Here is a 13,101-nt window from a genome sequence, read left to right as displayed (position 1 = left end):
TTTAGACAGGAATATAGACAGGAGTAAGTTTTCACAATGAGCCTGTGTTGTTACTTTAGTTTGGTTCAAAAACTACTATATTATTTGTTATTTATGATTTAGGCTTTTCTCAGCAGACCTTCAAAAATAATGCTTTATTAAAACTAGATTCATTTGAAAATTTGTCTAATTTAAAGAATGAATACAGAGATTAAATATACTTCCCTAATCTCTCTCTCTTTCTTGCTCTCTCTCTCTCACATAATCCTCTAGGAGCATAGTATAGAGGTGTAATTTAGTGTTCTCTTTGTTTCATGGAGCTAAAGTTGGAGAATTTCCAGATGCGGTAGAGCAAATACAGGAAGAACACATTGATTTATTGATTCGCTTTTGCACCGTTCTGCAATTTAATCTGGAATGAATACATCTGTGAACAAGATCATCTGCTTTGTCATCAATAAGATACTGCAATACTCCACATAATGCAACAAAAATGCCTTTGCTCATATTATGTGTAGAAACGGTGGAGCTGTTGATAATAAAAAACAACTTGAGTCAGGTTAGACTTCTCTTTCCACTGCCTATAAAGTGCAGCAGGACAGTGGTCCTTCATCCACAGATGCCTTGTTTTGTTAATGGGATGAGGCATTTTTACTACTTGATAAATACAGACAGTGCAGCACAAAACCTTATAAGCAGTTTGGGTCCTGAAACATAAATAGAGTCTCTAAGGTCTCTATTTTGACGATCTAGGCGCAAAGTCCAAAGCGCAGGGCGCAAAAGCATTAAGGGTGTGTCAAAATCCAGTTTTGCTATTTTAAGGGCGGAAAAATCCACTTTGCGCCCCGGCTCATGGTCTAACAGGGTTGAGCTTATTCTCTTAATGAGTTATAGGTGTGTTTTAAGAATAAACCAATCAGAGTTTCATCTCCCATTCCCTTTAAGAGTCAGTTGTGCCGTAGTGCATTTGCTATTTACATGGCGTGCTTTGTAAGTGGAAAAACTGAATGTTCACTAGAGAGAAAACAATTAAACAGAGCATCTGTAGCACAAGAATGAGAGATGAGCCTCCTCATTCTTTACTTTCACTTTCACTCTCGTGGATAGGGAAACGTGTTGTACGCACCGACATCCATTAGCCTATACATGATTAATTTAGTTTGTTAAGCTCAGATTTTTTTAAAGCTATTTCTAAATTTTGTTTTAATTTCCAGCAAACCAATAAATGAACAATAATAACGAAGAAGGGTCAAAAAACTTGTGCCCCTTATGGTCTAAAACCTGACAGGTGGGCAAAGCTAGTTTTTATTAAAACAAATATAAATAAGCATATAATTAATACTACTGCTAATAATAACATTATACAAAAGCAAATTGTCATGAATAAACTAAAAAAGCCCCCCGAGATGAAGAAGGCATGGAGGCGGTGGTTTTTATATTTATGTAGGTTAGAAAATAATAATTTTTGTAATATTTTAATCATTTAATTCTTTTTCATTTTTAAAGACATTTGCGTATTGCTGTACATCCTGTGTGTATTAAGCAATGTTTAAGCGAGGTGCACAACTGACATGCACTGCGTTGGACTTTAGACCTCCTCTAAGCTGGTCTATTGTATAGACTATTTTAGTTGCTCAAAATAGCAATGCACCAGCAATGCGCCTTAACACACCTCCTTTTTTTGACCAGAAAGCTTATGGGCGCACATATGAGAGCAAATCTATTTGCTATTTAAACAGCATGCTGCAAAACGACTTTTGCGCCGAGCTGAAACTACTGTAGCAAACAACAATTGTGTGCGTCGCATTGTGCCGGGTGTATGATAGGGCCCCATGTCTCCAAAAACAAAACAAAAAAACAGTAAGACTGGTTAGTGTGCACATCTTTAAATACACTACCTGACAAAAGTCTTGTACATATCCAAGTTTTAGCAACAACAACTAATAACTTGACTTCTAGTTGACCATTTGGCTTCAGAAGTGGCTGAAATGAAAGACAAAGACCTATACATTACGCTTATTTTACCAAAATAAAATATGATCATGCCTTGATTTTTAATTATTGAATTAGGACAGTAAGGTCTGACTGTGCTTAGACAAAAGTCTCGTCACTTAACAGAAATAATGTACTGTATAGAATATAAAGTCTTGGTGCAGTGGAAAAAGAGTTACTATTGTGTCTGACTCCCATGAGCTTCGAGGACTGCATCCATACATCTCTGCAATGACTCAAATAACTTATTAATAAAGTCATCTGGAATGGCAAAGAAAGCGTTCTTGCAGGACTCCCAGAGTTCATCTAGATTCTTAGATTCATCTTCAATGCCTTCTCCATCTTACCCCAGAGACATGCTCAATAATGTTGATGTCTGGTGACTGGGCTGGCCAATCCTGGGGCACCATGACTTTGTTTGCTTTCAGGAATTTTGATGTGGAGGCTGAAGAATGAGAAGGAATAGTTGTATAGAGCTAAACTCTGCAATGTATACGATATTCAAACACTGTGTGCATGATCAAGTCAGATTCGAAGCTTCTGCTCTATTACCAATAGCAATACTTACCAGCCAGTTAAACATTATGCTCAGATTCATCAACTGGAATGATTTCATTAAGACTGATTTGGAAATGTCAAGGTTTTAAATACGCTGAAGTTTTCTGTTGTACCAATTCTATAGTAAATGTAAGTTTGTTTGTTTTTACATGTTTTTATTACTGTGCTACAGTATTTAGTCTTTAAAGGGCCATGACACCCCCCACTTTCGGTTCAAGTCTACCTCCGAATTTTTTCAAATAATGCATCATAATCAGCATGGAGCTCCACAATCAGAGGCAGGAGTGGGCGTGGCCAGCAGGGGAGAAGGAAGGGAGCGAACAGCTGTTGTCAGTTAGCTCACAAAATGACACACAAACCTTGAGACATGATTTTATAGCTTACAAAGTTAAAATGCTAAGAAATAATCAGAAATTGAATTCTCTGTTACAATTGTCATTTGTAATTTCATATACAGATAACCACAATTTATATCATTATAAAGATAATCGGGTTTATGTAAACACTATAAATGAGGACTTTTTCCTCAATCCCCGGGTCTGAATGCAGACTCAGTGCAGCAGGTCTCTTGCCTGGTCTATTTTTACCATTAGCCCTGCTGGCAATCTGGAGGATTGAAGCGAACACAGCAGCACGGCGATGTGTCTAAATGTGAACAAACTCCACTGATAAAGGACAAAGTCCACCATTCTCCGCCATACTCGTACTGCTCTCTCGACAAAAAAGCTTGCTGCACACAAACAGCTTTGACAGGATTGTGATGAAAAACATGCAACAAACCCCATGGATCATGAAAACAAATACATACGAGCCTTCATGAACGGCTAAATACTGTGTGCTGTGGGTCCGTGGATGCTGTCTCACCCAGTCATCAACATAGGGTCTCACAGCTTGGCACTGGCAGGTCTGTCTTGCCATCGGAAACACGTGCAGTCATGAATAATTAAGAAGCTAGCTCTTCTTATAGGATAAGAAAACTCCGCTTTAAATAATAATGAGAAACCGACCAGTCATCTTTGCACTTGCAGTTTTGCGCTACGTCACCGATTTTGATCCCGCCCTAAAAAATCATTTTAAACCCGGAAGCTGAAATTAGCTGACAAAAGCTCCACATTAAATGGTATAACCCTGTTGTCGTCTGCAAGATCACCATATTGCCTGCGCCCACTGGCCTAGATATATAGGTGTAACATTGTTGACCCATGTATAATATTAGAGGAACTGATGTAATAATGGTTTTAATACCTTTTTTCTGTCTTGTGTCCCTTTTATTTTTATTTTATTATGATTTTTTTTTTCTGTTTTGTCTTTATAATTGCTGTTGCTTTTTGTATCGCTCTTTGTTGCTTTAAGAAAAAATATATATAATATTAAAAAAAAAAGCTTGACATTATCCAGTTTTCCCCACAATTAAAGCTTACAGGTACTAACATTGTCTTAACTGATGCTCAACACAAACAAATCTGTTAAAATCTCAAAAAAAGTACTAAAGGGTTTCTTGAATCTTTAAGGGTTACAGTATCTCCAGTAAAAAAGGCCCATTCGCATCATCCACATTCAGGATACATTCGAAAAGCAAATCGCTTATAAACCAACTATTACGCATGCCATGGATGTGAATAGTGCAGTAGCTTACTTTATACTTAAAGAAACAAAATATTCAAGTTGTAAGGAAATCTGTGTTTTTGAAACTAATGAAGACAGCAGAAGTCAATGATTTATTTTAATTATTTGACCTGACATCTTTAATGTTTGCAAATATTTTAATTGTTTGTTAAAATAAACGATGCGTTCAATGGGGAAACAAGTTGTCTTTATTAATCAGACATTAAAAAAAAGATCTAAAACAAGCAGTAATCAAAATACCTTGATATTTTATCCAAGGTTATCATAAGGTCAGAATCTTATTTTGTCTAATCACAATGATGTAGAAAAAACAACAACTTATCTGCCATTATGACACATCATCAAATCTGACACGTACAGTAAGCTTATGCCACACAACGACACACAGAAAACTTTGTCAGTGTCTGACTCAGTGTATATTTCAAGAAAACTCCACCCGACACGAGCGTCCAGGACAAGACATCTATAAATGTTCCTCACAACCACATGGGCAATATTTACTTTCTTTTTCTGTTTGCTTTCTCCAGAGATGGTTAACAGAGCAGATGAGCAAGAAGGACGGGTAAGACAAACAGCACAAAGAAGACATCTATCCCTTGTGAAGCTTGGGAGGGAGAATTCATTATTCTGCATAGACTCTGTCCTGGTCCACTGGGAACTACATTTCATTCCACCAGGGGTAAAAGGTGATCTGACTGCATTGCACCAAGTAGCAGTACTGTAGGTGGCTAATCTTGCTTTAATAAAGTTTCAGTATCAGCTTCAAAATAGCTTCACCTGGCACTAAACGGGACAGCCTTCTTGTGTGTGTGTGTGTGTTTGTGTTTGTGTGTGTGTTTGTGTTTGTGTGTGTGTTTGTGTGTGTGTGTGTTTGTGTGTGTGTGTGTGTGCGCTCTGGTACATTAAAATTCACAGACTGAAGACTGAAGCTTTGTATTTAAGCATCGAAGAAGTGCAAGTGGAATACTGGAAAATTTTTGGTGCATCGAATGATCTTTTCCATCAACTAAGCTTGCACATGAGTAAGCCATTTAAAGGGGGTTTCATGCTTGATGCACTGAATTCGAAAGATGCATTAAATACAATTTGTCTTTTAATCGAGACTGTAATGTAATGCATCTGTGCATTTTGGCACTAGATTTCTTTAGATAATTATTTAAAGTTGGAAAAAATACCAAATATAAGAGCACTCGTTCAAACGGCCACAAGAATGTTGGATTCTGTAACAAACCACAAAGCTTAAAATGGCCAGATGCATTATTGTACAAGTGATTTATCTAGCCAATTTGAACTTATTTGTTCAGAGTGGTCCTTTTTAAAATATGGGCGTCACAATTACCATGTGTTAAAATTATGTATATTAATTCATATTAATGGAGCGATGCGGTGGCACAGTGGGTAGCGCTGTCGTCTCATAGCAAGAAGGCCACTGGTTCGAGTCTCTACTGGGTCAGTTGGCATTTCTGTTCTGAGTTTGCATGCTCTCCTCGTGTTCACGTCGGTTTTCTCCAGGTGCCCATGGTTTCCCCCACAAGTCCAAAGACATGGTAAAGGTGAATTGAATAAGCTAAGTTGGCTGTAGTGTATGAGTGTGGATTTTTCCCAGTGATGAGTTGCAGCAGGAAGGGCATCCGCTGCGTAAAACATATGCTGGATAAGTTGACGGTTCATTCCGCTGTGGGGACCCTAGATTAATAAAGGGACTAAGCCAAAAAGAAAATTCATGAATAAATTCATATGAATTTTGTGTCTATCTTTACTATCCCACAAAGTCGTGGAAGAAGATTTGTAAATATCAGGGAAGCAATGCATTTGACCATTTGTAGGTAGATTGATTGACAGGGGATCAGGCCAATCATCGTGCTGATAATGTGTGGCCCCATTGCTTTTTGCCCTTTTGTTCAACAAAACATTTAATTTCCTTTGGCTTAGTCACTAATTTATCAGAGGTCACCGCAGCAAAATTAACCTCCAACAATTCCAGCTGCAGCCCAGTACTGGGAAACACCCATACACTCACGCATTCACTCACACACACACACACACACACAATTTTTAGTTTCAAGAGTTCACATTTAGCTCAAGATTTATGGGAGGAAATCAGGGTAACCCAGGGCAAACCCATGCAGACACGGGGAGAATATGCAAACTCTGCACAGACATACCAGATGGCCCAGCGAAGACCCAACGCCATTGGTATTGTTTCTGTTTGGCAACAGTAGTCACTGGGCCACTATGCCGCCCATTCTGGATAAAGTTGGAAGAAGGGGAGGAGGGGAGTTTTTTTTTTTTTTCAAATGAAGATAGTTGTAAAAAGGACATGAGGATATATATATATAACCTAATCATGATCCTCCAATCGAAGGATTCCAAGTCACTATATATATATATATATATATATATATATATATATATATATATATATATATATATATATATATATATATATATATATATATATATATATATATGTGTGTGTGTGTGTGTGTGACTTGGAATCCTTTGATTGGAGGATCATGATTAGCTAATGTGTGCCAGCTGGGCCGATCATGAGCATGTGCTCCTCTCAAAATTTGTTTAAAATTAAACTTCACTCATCCAATTCACCTATAGTGCATGTCTTTGGTATGTGCTGGGGAATCAGGAGCACCCTTGTTGACCATTTAAATTTAGGATTTTACTTGGTGGCCATCTTTAAAACATCTCTCAGGAATGCTCAATTGATACTGGTAAATCATATGAAAATCACTAACATCGGGGTGAATGCAGTACATTCAGGGTACATTTATTCCACACACATTCATTAAATATAACGTATACTCTTTTTAGTGGTTGCAAATATAATTACCCATTCAAAAAAGCACATAATACATATTTGCAAATAATCCAGTACCAGTACATAGTGAGTGAGGGAATGACCCTCCAATCCTGCAGATGGCAGTATTGCACCCTAATGTTGACTACTAACAGACATGGGTTGAAAAAAAAGATGCAGTATGTATTTGTAGCAAACCATAGATAAATACACTAGATATCGCATAAGGACCCTGAGCATGCATCAATAGCGCCGCCACATTTGTACAGAGGCTGGACTTTAGCGCTGTCTACGAGTGTAGTAACGAGCAAACAAAGAAAACAAAGCACAGAGGCAAAACATTTCATAGGTAAGGTTTAGTTATTTACCTTTTTGTCTGTTATGAACTTTTGTGCTATACAGGTAACGCTATTGATTAAAATACAGTCACTTACTGCATTCACCATTAGGCAGAGTAGCACTAACTTACACTAAATACTTAGCTTATGCTAGTTTTGTTGAATAAAATCAGCAAACAATGCAAAAGAAATATGACAACAAGACGGCTAGGTGAAGGAGTCATTCATAATGGAGATTGATTCACAAACGAATTGCTCCCTCTGTTAGAACCAGAAGTGAAAGTGGGAGAGGAGGTGTGTTTCAGGACACGGATTAGATCAAATTTAACAGGGAGAGTGTATACTACATTTTCATACACACAAACACAAGCTTTTTATCAGGAATGCTCGTGTGATCACTGATCCATGTAGTAAAGTGATGTAAAATTATAATTTTCGTAATTAAAAAAAAAAAAGAAAATGCACACTGACCTCCAGGAAAACTCCCAGTCATAGATATATGTGTATATCTCTGGCTCTAAATGGCCACAGTCCTCCACTGCAGCTTGGTCCCGCATTCATTTCAAAGGAGCACTACCCTGTACTAAAATGGCGGCTCTATTGACACATTACTTCCAATAGACAACAACAGGGTAGGCGTCATCTAATGTCCATATCTATGGTACACAACAATCACGTCTGTAATGACGAGGGCATGAAAGCTTGGAGTTTCTTTATGTTCTGTAGAGTCGTAAAGGTGCCATAGAATGAAAATCTGGATGTACTTAGGCATAGCTGAATAAAAAAAAGTAGGGTAATGTCATCCCATGAGTCTCATACACAATTGTTTCCTCGTTCTCATGTAAACCCAGTAAGTGCAAAACTCTGACTCAACAATTTTTAAGATTTAAACAATGAATTTCACCCTTATTTTAACATTTATTTAAGCTTCAGTCAACTTTTTACTTTTATTCCTTCAAAATAAATTGTATTAATGCATTCTAAATTGTATTAATGCATTCATTCATCTTTAGGGGGGCAAAGCAGTGACGCATGAGTGCTGTCGCCTCACAGGAAGAACCTCGGCTCAGTTGGCATTTTTGTGAGGAGTTTGGATGTTCTCCCTGCGTTCACTTGGGTTTCCTCCGAGTGCTCCGGTTTCCCCCACAGTCCAAAGACATGCTACTGGTGAATTGTGTAGGCTAAATTGTCCGTAGTGTATGAGGGTGACAGGCCAGCTGGAATGTGTAAAAAAGTCATTATCATATGGACAAGTCTAAATGGAGGACTTGTTACAAAGAGCCGACACCGCAACCATACGGGACTAAGGCCAAAGAAGAAGATGGCACCTTTACGGCCCAGATAAACAAGTAAAATTGAAGAAGTAGCATAATTTCATTTCAAGAATCAAAAGTCAAAGTCAGACCAAAATCTAGTTTGTATGGTGTTCCTAAAAAAATTACCATTGGTCAGTAGTTTGCAACCTTTCACCTCAAGTGAAGACCAAATGACTTGCCTGTAAAACCCCTGAAATCTTATCCTAATACCTGCTCAACTACCCTTCTGACAATGTGACATATACTGTTGTTAGAATTGCAGAATGCATGAATTCAAACTCTTGTAGTTGGAGCTCATTGCAAATACTCATCTCCAATGTAATACCCTCACTGCATAGCTTTATGCTGCATGTAGTATTTTAACAGCTGTTAAAATTACTACAAGTTCGCATTCAAGTAAGCATCTGTGAGCTGATTATACAACTTGATACAACAACTCCTTTCCTAATGCAGTACAAGTGAGCATTACAAGATTGCATCATACGCTTCAAACTTAAGTAGAGAACAGGAGATTCACAGAAGGAAGGTGATATGCAAATATTCTTCAGTGCCTTTAAGAAAGGTGGAAAAATATTATGTTCTTATTATGTATTTATTTATGTTTAACGGATCTTTTAAAAATGTATTTGGGGTAAATACAAAGTTATTAACAAACAGTGCCACATTTTTATTTTAAGAAAGACTACACATCTAAATTATTATAAAAAATGAAACTAAACTAATATTATGAAGGTCACACTATCTGATATTTTTACTAAATCTCATGTATCTTTTTATTATGATTGTCAGCTTTCTGTCTAAGATATTTTTAAATTGAAAATATGTGCCATAATGACCTACTTCAAATGCTACTAGAAACATTGTATTATCAAATTACAAATGTCTGGACCTATACTATTAAGGGAACATCCTTTTTATTATTTAAAAAAATGCTTATAAAATGGACATCAATTTACGTCTGGGATTTCTAATGTATTGTACCACAAACATTTGTGTCATATCATTAGGACATTAAAAGAAACCAATGATGCTTTGTTGAGCATTTAGATGGAAAGATGTCTATTCATTTTACACAAGTGCTTAAATAAACCTGTTCCTTTGAATAATCACAGCAATAGCAACCGCAGGTGACTGCCAACTTCCTGTAGCTCTTGAAATAAAGTCAAAGTTTTGCCGCAAGCACAAGCCAGGGAAAAGAGGAAACAAAGGTGCCGTGACACACCTACAGTCAAGTGATATGAGATGCGGCATTAGTGCATTTGGGGAAGTGAATAGAGGCATAAATCATTTGTGGGGTCCGGAAAACCTGTGCGGTTTTAGGTTTTACTATGGATGTAAACTTTGTTCTGACCTGCAAGTAGCGTGATTAATATTGAATGACAAAAGTCAAACGTGCAATTTACATTCTTATAATGTTCGTCACTGCTCATTTTACGCATCTGGAACTATAGAAAATACCAGATTTACAGAAGCTTCTCTACTAATCTCCGACAGTATTGACAGAAAAAGGAATGTGAAGGATATTATATTCAGATGAAAGCTTAAATCATAGTGGTAGTGCATATAGCCATTTTGATCTCCTTTAGCATAAAGAACAAAAAACTACCTAAATGACAAAAATAATCCTGTCAAAATATTGAGACCCTTACAAAAATCAACAACAGCCATGACGAAAATGTGCATAATCTTATATTTATAATAGATTCTATATTGTGCTGCATGATATTGGACAAAAATCTAACATCTAACATGCAATATATATTGCGATATAAATACAAGTTAAAAAACTATTCGGAAACAATTGATTAGGAATTAGATTCAGAATTGATTAGATTGACGGGTGTGATTCTGTAGGGGACTGTATAAAATATAATAAACTATCCACAAACATAGACAAATACAATATACAAAATTGAAAAATAAATAAAAAGTGTTTCATTGTTTTCCACAGGAGTCAAACTGTATTTGGGTATACAGTAATTAAAAAAACAAATGTAAAAATAATACTGCATAGTCTTTGTTTTATAAACAATTCAATAAAATTAATTGCTGTTAATTTGTTGTTAAGTTACAATTGGTACAATTTCTTATGTCTGAATGCTTTTAAAATCCTCACACAGTCACAGTCCTCAAAAAACACTTGCAAAATGATAAATTATAATCCAGACTCAACATTGTGTTTACTCAGGATGCGACTACTGCAAATGATAACATTGCAATATCGATGTTGAAACGATATATTGTGAAGCCCTAATTCTATATATCCAATCTGGATCCCCCAAAGTAAATAAATGATTATTTTACAAACTGTTCACTAAATCGAATTCATTGTCATAAAAGAATAATCTTAGTGTGAAAATATTTTATTACCCTAAATGACCCTTTTCTCCAACTAAACTTTTATGAAATGTGATTTTTGAATATGTTCTTCAAAGAACTGTCACTGACATTGGTTTTTCTCTAAGAGTATACCATGAAGTGTGATACTGTACGAGCTGTCTTAACATAATCTCCTCATTCATCAATGAGAAATTGGGCATGTCAAATAGGACACAATCTTAAAAGTGAATGTTCCATAATTGTGTCCTCGCAGCAATGCCATTAAAAAAAAAGAACTATTTTAGTTTCCTCAAAGAACCTTTCAAAGAATCATTCTTAAACAATTTTTTATATTTTTTATTATGTAAACAACCATTTACAAAAAAGAATGTTAAAGGTTCTTCATGGAACCATCAATGCCAGAAATTTTAGTTCTTTCTGACACCTTTATTTTTAAGAGTGAAGATCCTTTACTTTTATAGGAGTGTGGTTTGAACCACACAGTGTGTTACCTTTGTTTATATTGGAGCACTTACAGTAAATGACATGCTTGGACAACTTAGACATGCTAATTTTGCCTAATTAGTGTGTAATTTTCTTTGACAACAATATAAAGCCTTTCAAATATAGTCTGGCTGTTTAATTTGATGACTTTGGCATTGGTTCATCACTAAGGCGAACACGTCAGTGTGTCACACACGCCTGCGGTTTAGACAGCGATGCAGTTCGTCACGTTCCCTTTCATGACTCAACGCTTTCTGATGCAGCACTTCAAAAAGGGATCAGGTTTTTGAGGGTGTTATAAAAACAACCGTCTGTGCGGCTTGACTGGGAGCCGTGTCAAAAGTAAACCGACTCCATTCATTCAGTCAGCTCTTTCATGACTGTCAACAACACGTAGACACATTCAAATCCCCCTCATCCTCTTTTTAATTCATTATATTTCAAATAGGAAGACTATAGTTGAGCATCTGTTCTGGGCATGCTAACAGGTTTTCTTTCCCATTTTAGCAATTCATACTGAACGCGTGAATAAAGCGCAACCAAAAGGAGCAAAACAAACTTTTTGAGCTCGAATTAGTTTTAATTCGACACTTATTGTATACAAACATACCGAGGTTCCCGAAATTTGACCAAAAAAAAAATAAAAAATAAAAAAAAAATAAAAAAAAAATAAAAAAAAAAAAAATAAATAAATAAAACTGACCAAAAATTTTATTGAAAATATTAAACGCAAGAAAGTGTCTTGTGAAATCCAACATGTGACAAAAAAATCACTCGGAGTGTGTGCAGGTAAATGTGAAAAAAAAATGAACGACCCATTTGCTCACCTGTCCAGGTAAAAGGCTCAACTGCACCGCGGCAAATACTCGTAACAGTGACGTCAAATAACTCATCTCGAACGCCAAGACAAGTTTAATTGAAGGAAAATCCAAACAGTAGTCCGCCCGAATAGTCCATCCAATTTCAGCAGTTATTCCACAAAACGATTCTAAATGTCCAAATTGCGTCTTCCTTGTCGGAGGTTTTCTCAAATTAAATTAAACAATTTAAATTTAATATTTTCAACAGCTGTGACACGTCACGTAATTGCACCCAATCTACCGCTCCCTGTAGTAAATGCACGTGGTAAAGTGTTTTAAATAAGTCCTTATGCAATGTCCAGTGTTTGCAGTTACAGTTTGCAGGTTTTAAAGGTCCTTGCGCGCTTCTGGAGCTCCAGCGTCAGTTTGCGTGCTTCCTGCTTTCCCAAATAGAGTGGCACACTTCCACATGAGCGCCCTGACTACCTTTCAACAAGTTCATCATTTAAATCTCCTCCTCCTCCCGAAGCTTTGCTCATATTCATACTGTCCTCCCACTGCCCTCCCCTTTATAGACGCGCATCTCACTACTGTATTATGTGCATAGCTGAGTCAGACGACATTATACAAACCAATGAATTCAATTGAATGAATGTATGAATTCATGCATGAGCTAATTAATTAATGATACACAGCAAAGTGCGTGTGCTTTATAAAGTGGACCCCTTAAGCTGTTTTTTTTCCTCAAGTTTCTTTTAAGCTTGTTTTTTTATTAGTATTGTTTGGTGGTCTAAAATAATAATGGTATAAATTATTTTAATTGGTTTAAATAGGTAACATCTAAATTATTTATG

General features: G+C 36.4%; 1 protein-coding gene across 2 annotated transcripts in view; it reads right to left on the bottom strand.

The window, feature by feature from the left end:
• Positions 1-12,706, bottom strand: part of pgfb (placental growth factor b) — a 57,170-nt gene extending 44,464 nt beyond the window's left edge. For both annotated transcript variants that reach the window (XM_021473212.3, XM_073927761.1), the window contains exon 1: positions 12,275-12,706. In XM_021473212.3, coding sequence (XP_021328887.3) covers positions 12,275-12,340 — 66 coding nt within the window. In that variant the 5' untranslated portion in view covers positions 12,341-12,706. The remainder of the gene's footprint in view (positions 1-12,274) is intronic.
• Positions 12,707-13,101: the final 395 nt, after the last annotated feature.

This window comes from Danio rerio, chromosome 17 (genome assembly GCF_049306965.1).
Source record: "Danio rerio strain Tuebingen ecotype United States chromosome 17, GRCz12tu, whole genome shotgun sequence".
Classification (NCBI taxonomy): domain Eukaryota; kingdom Metazoa; phylum Chordata; class Actinopteri; order Cypriniformes; family Danionidae; genus Danio; species Danio rerio.
This window is presented reverse-complemented; position numbering and strand designations above follow the sequence as displayed.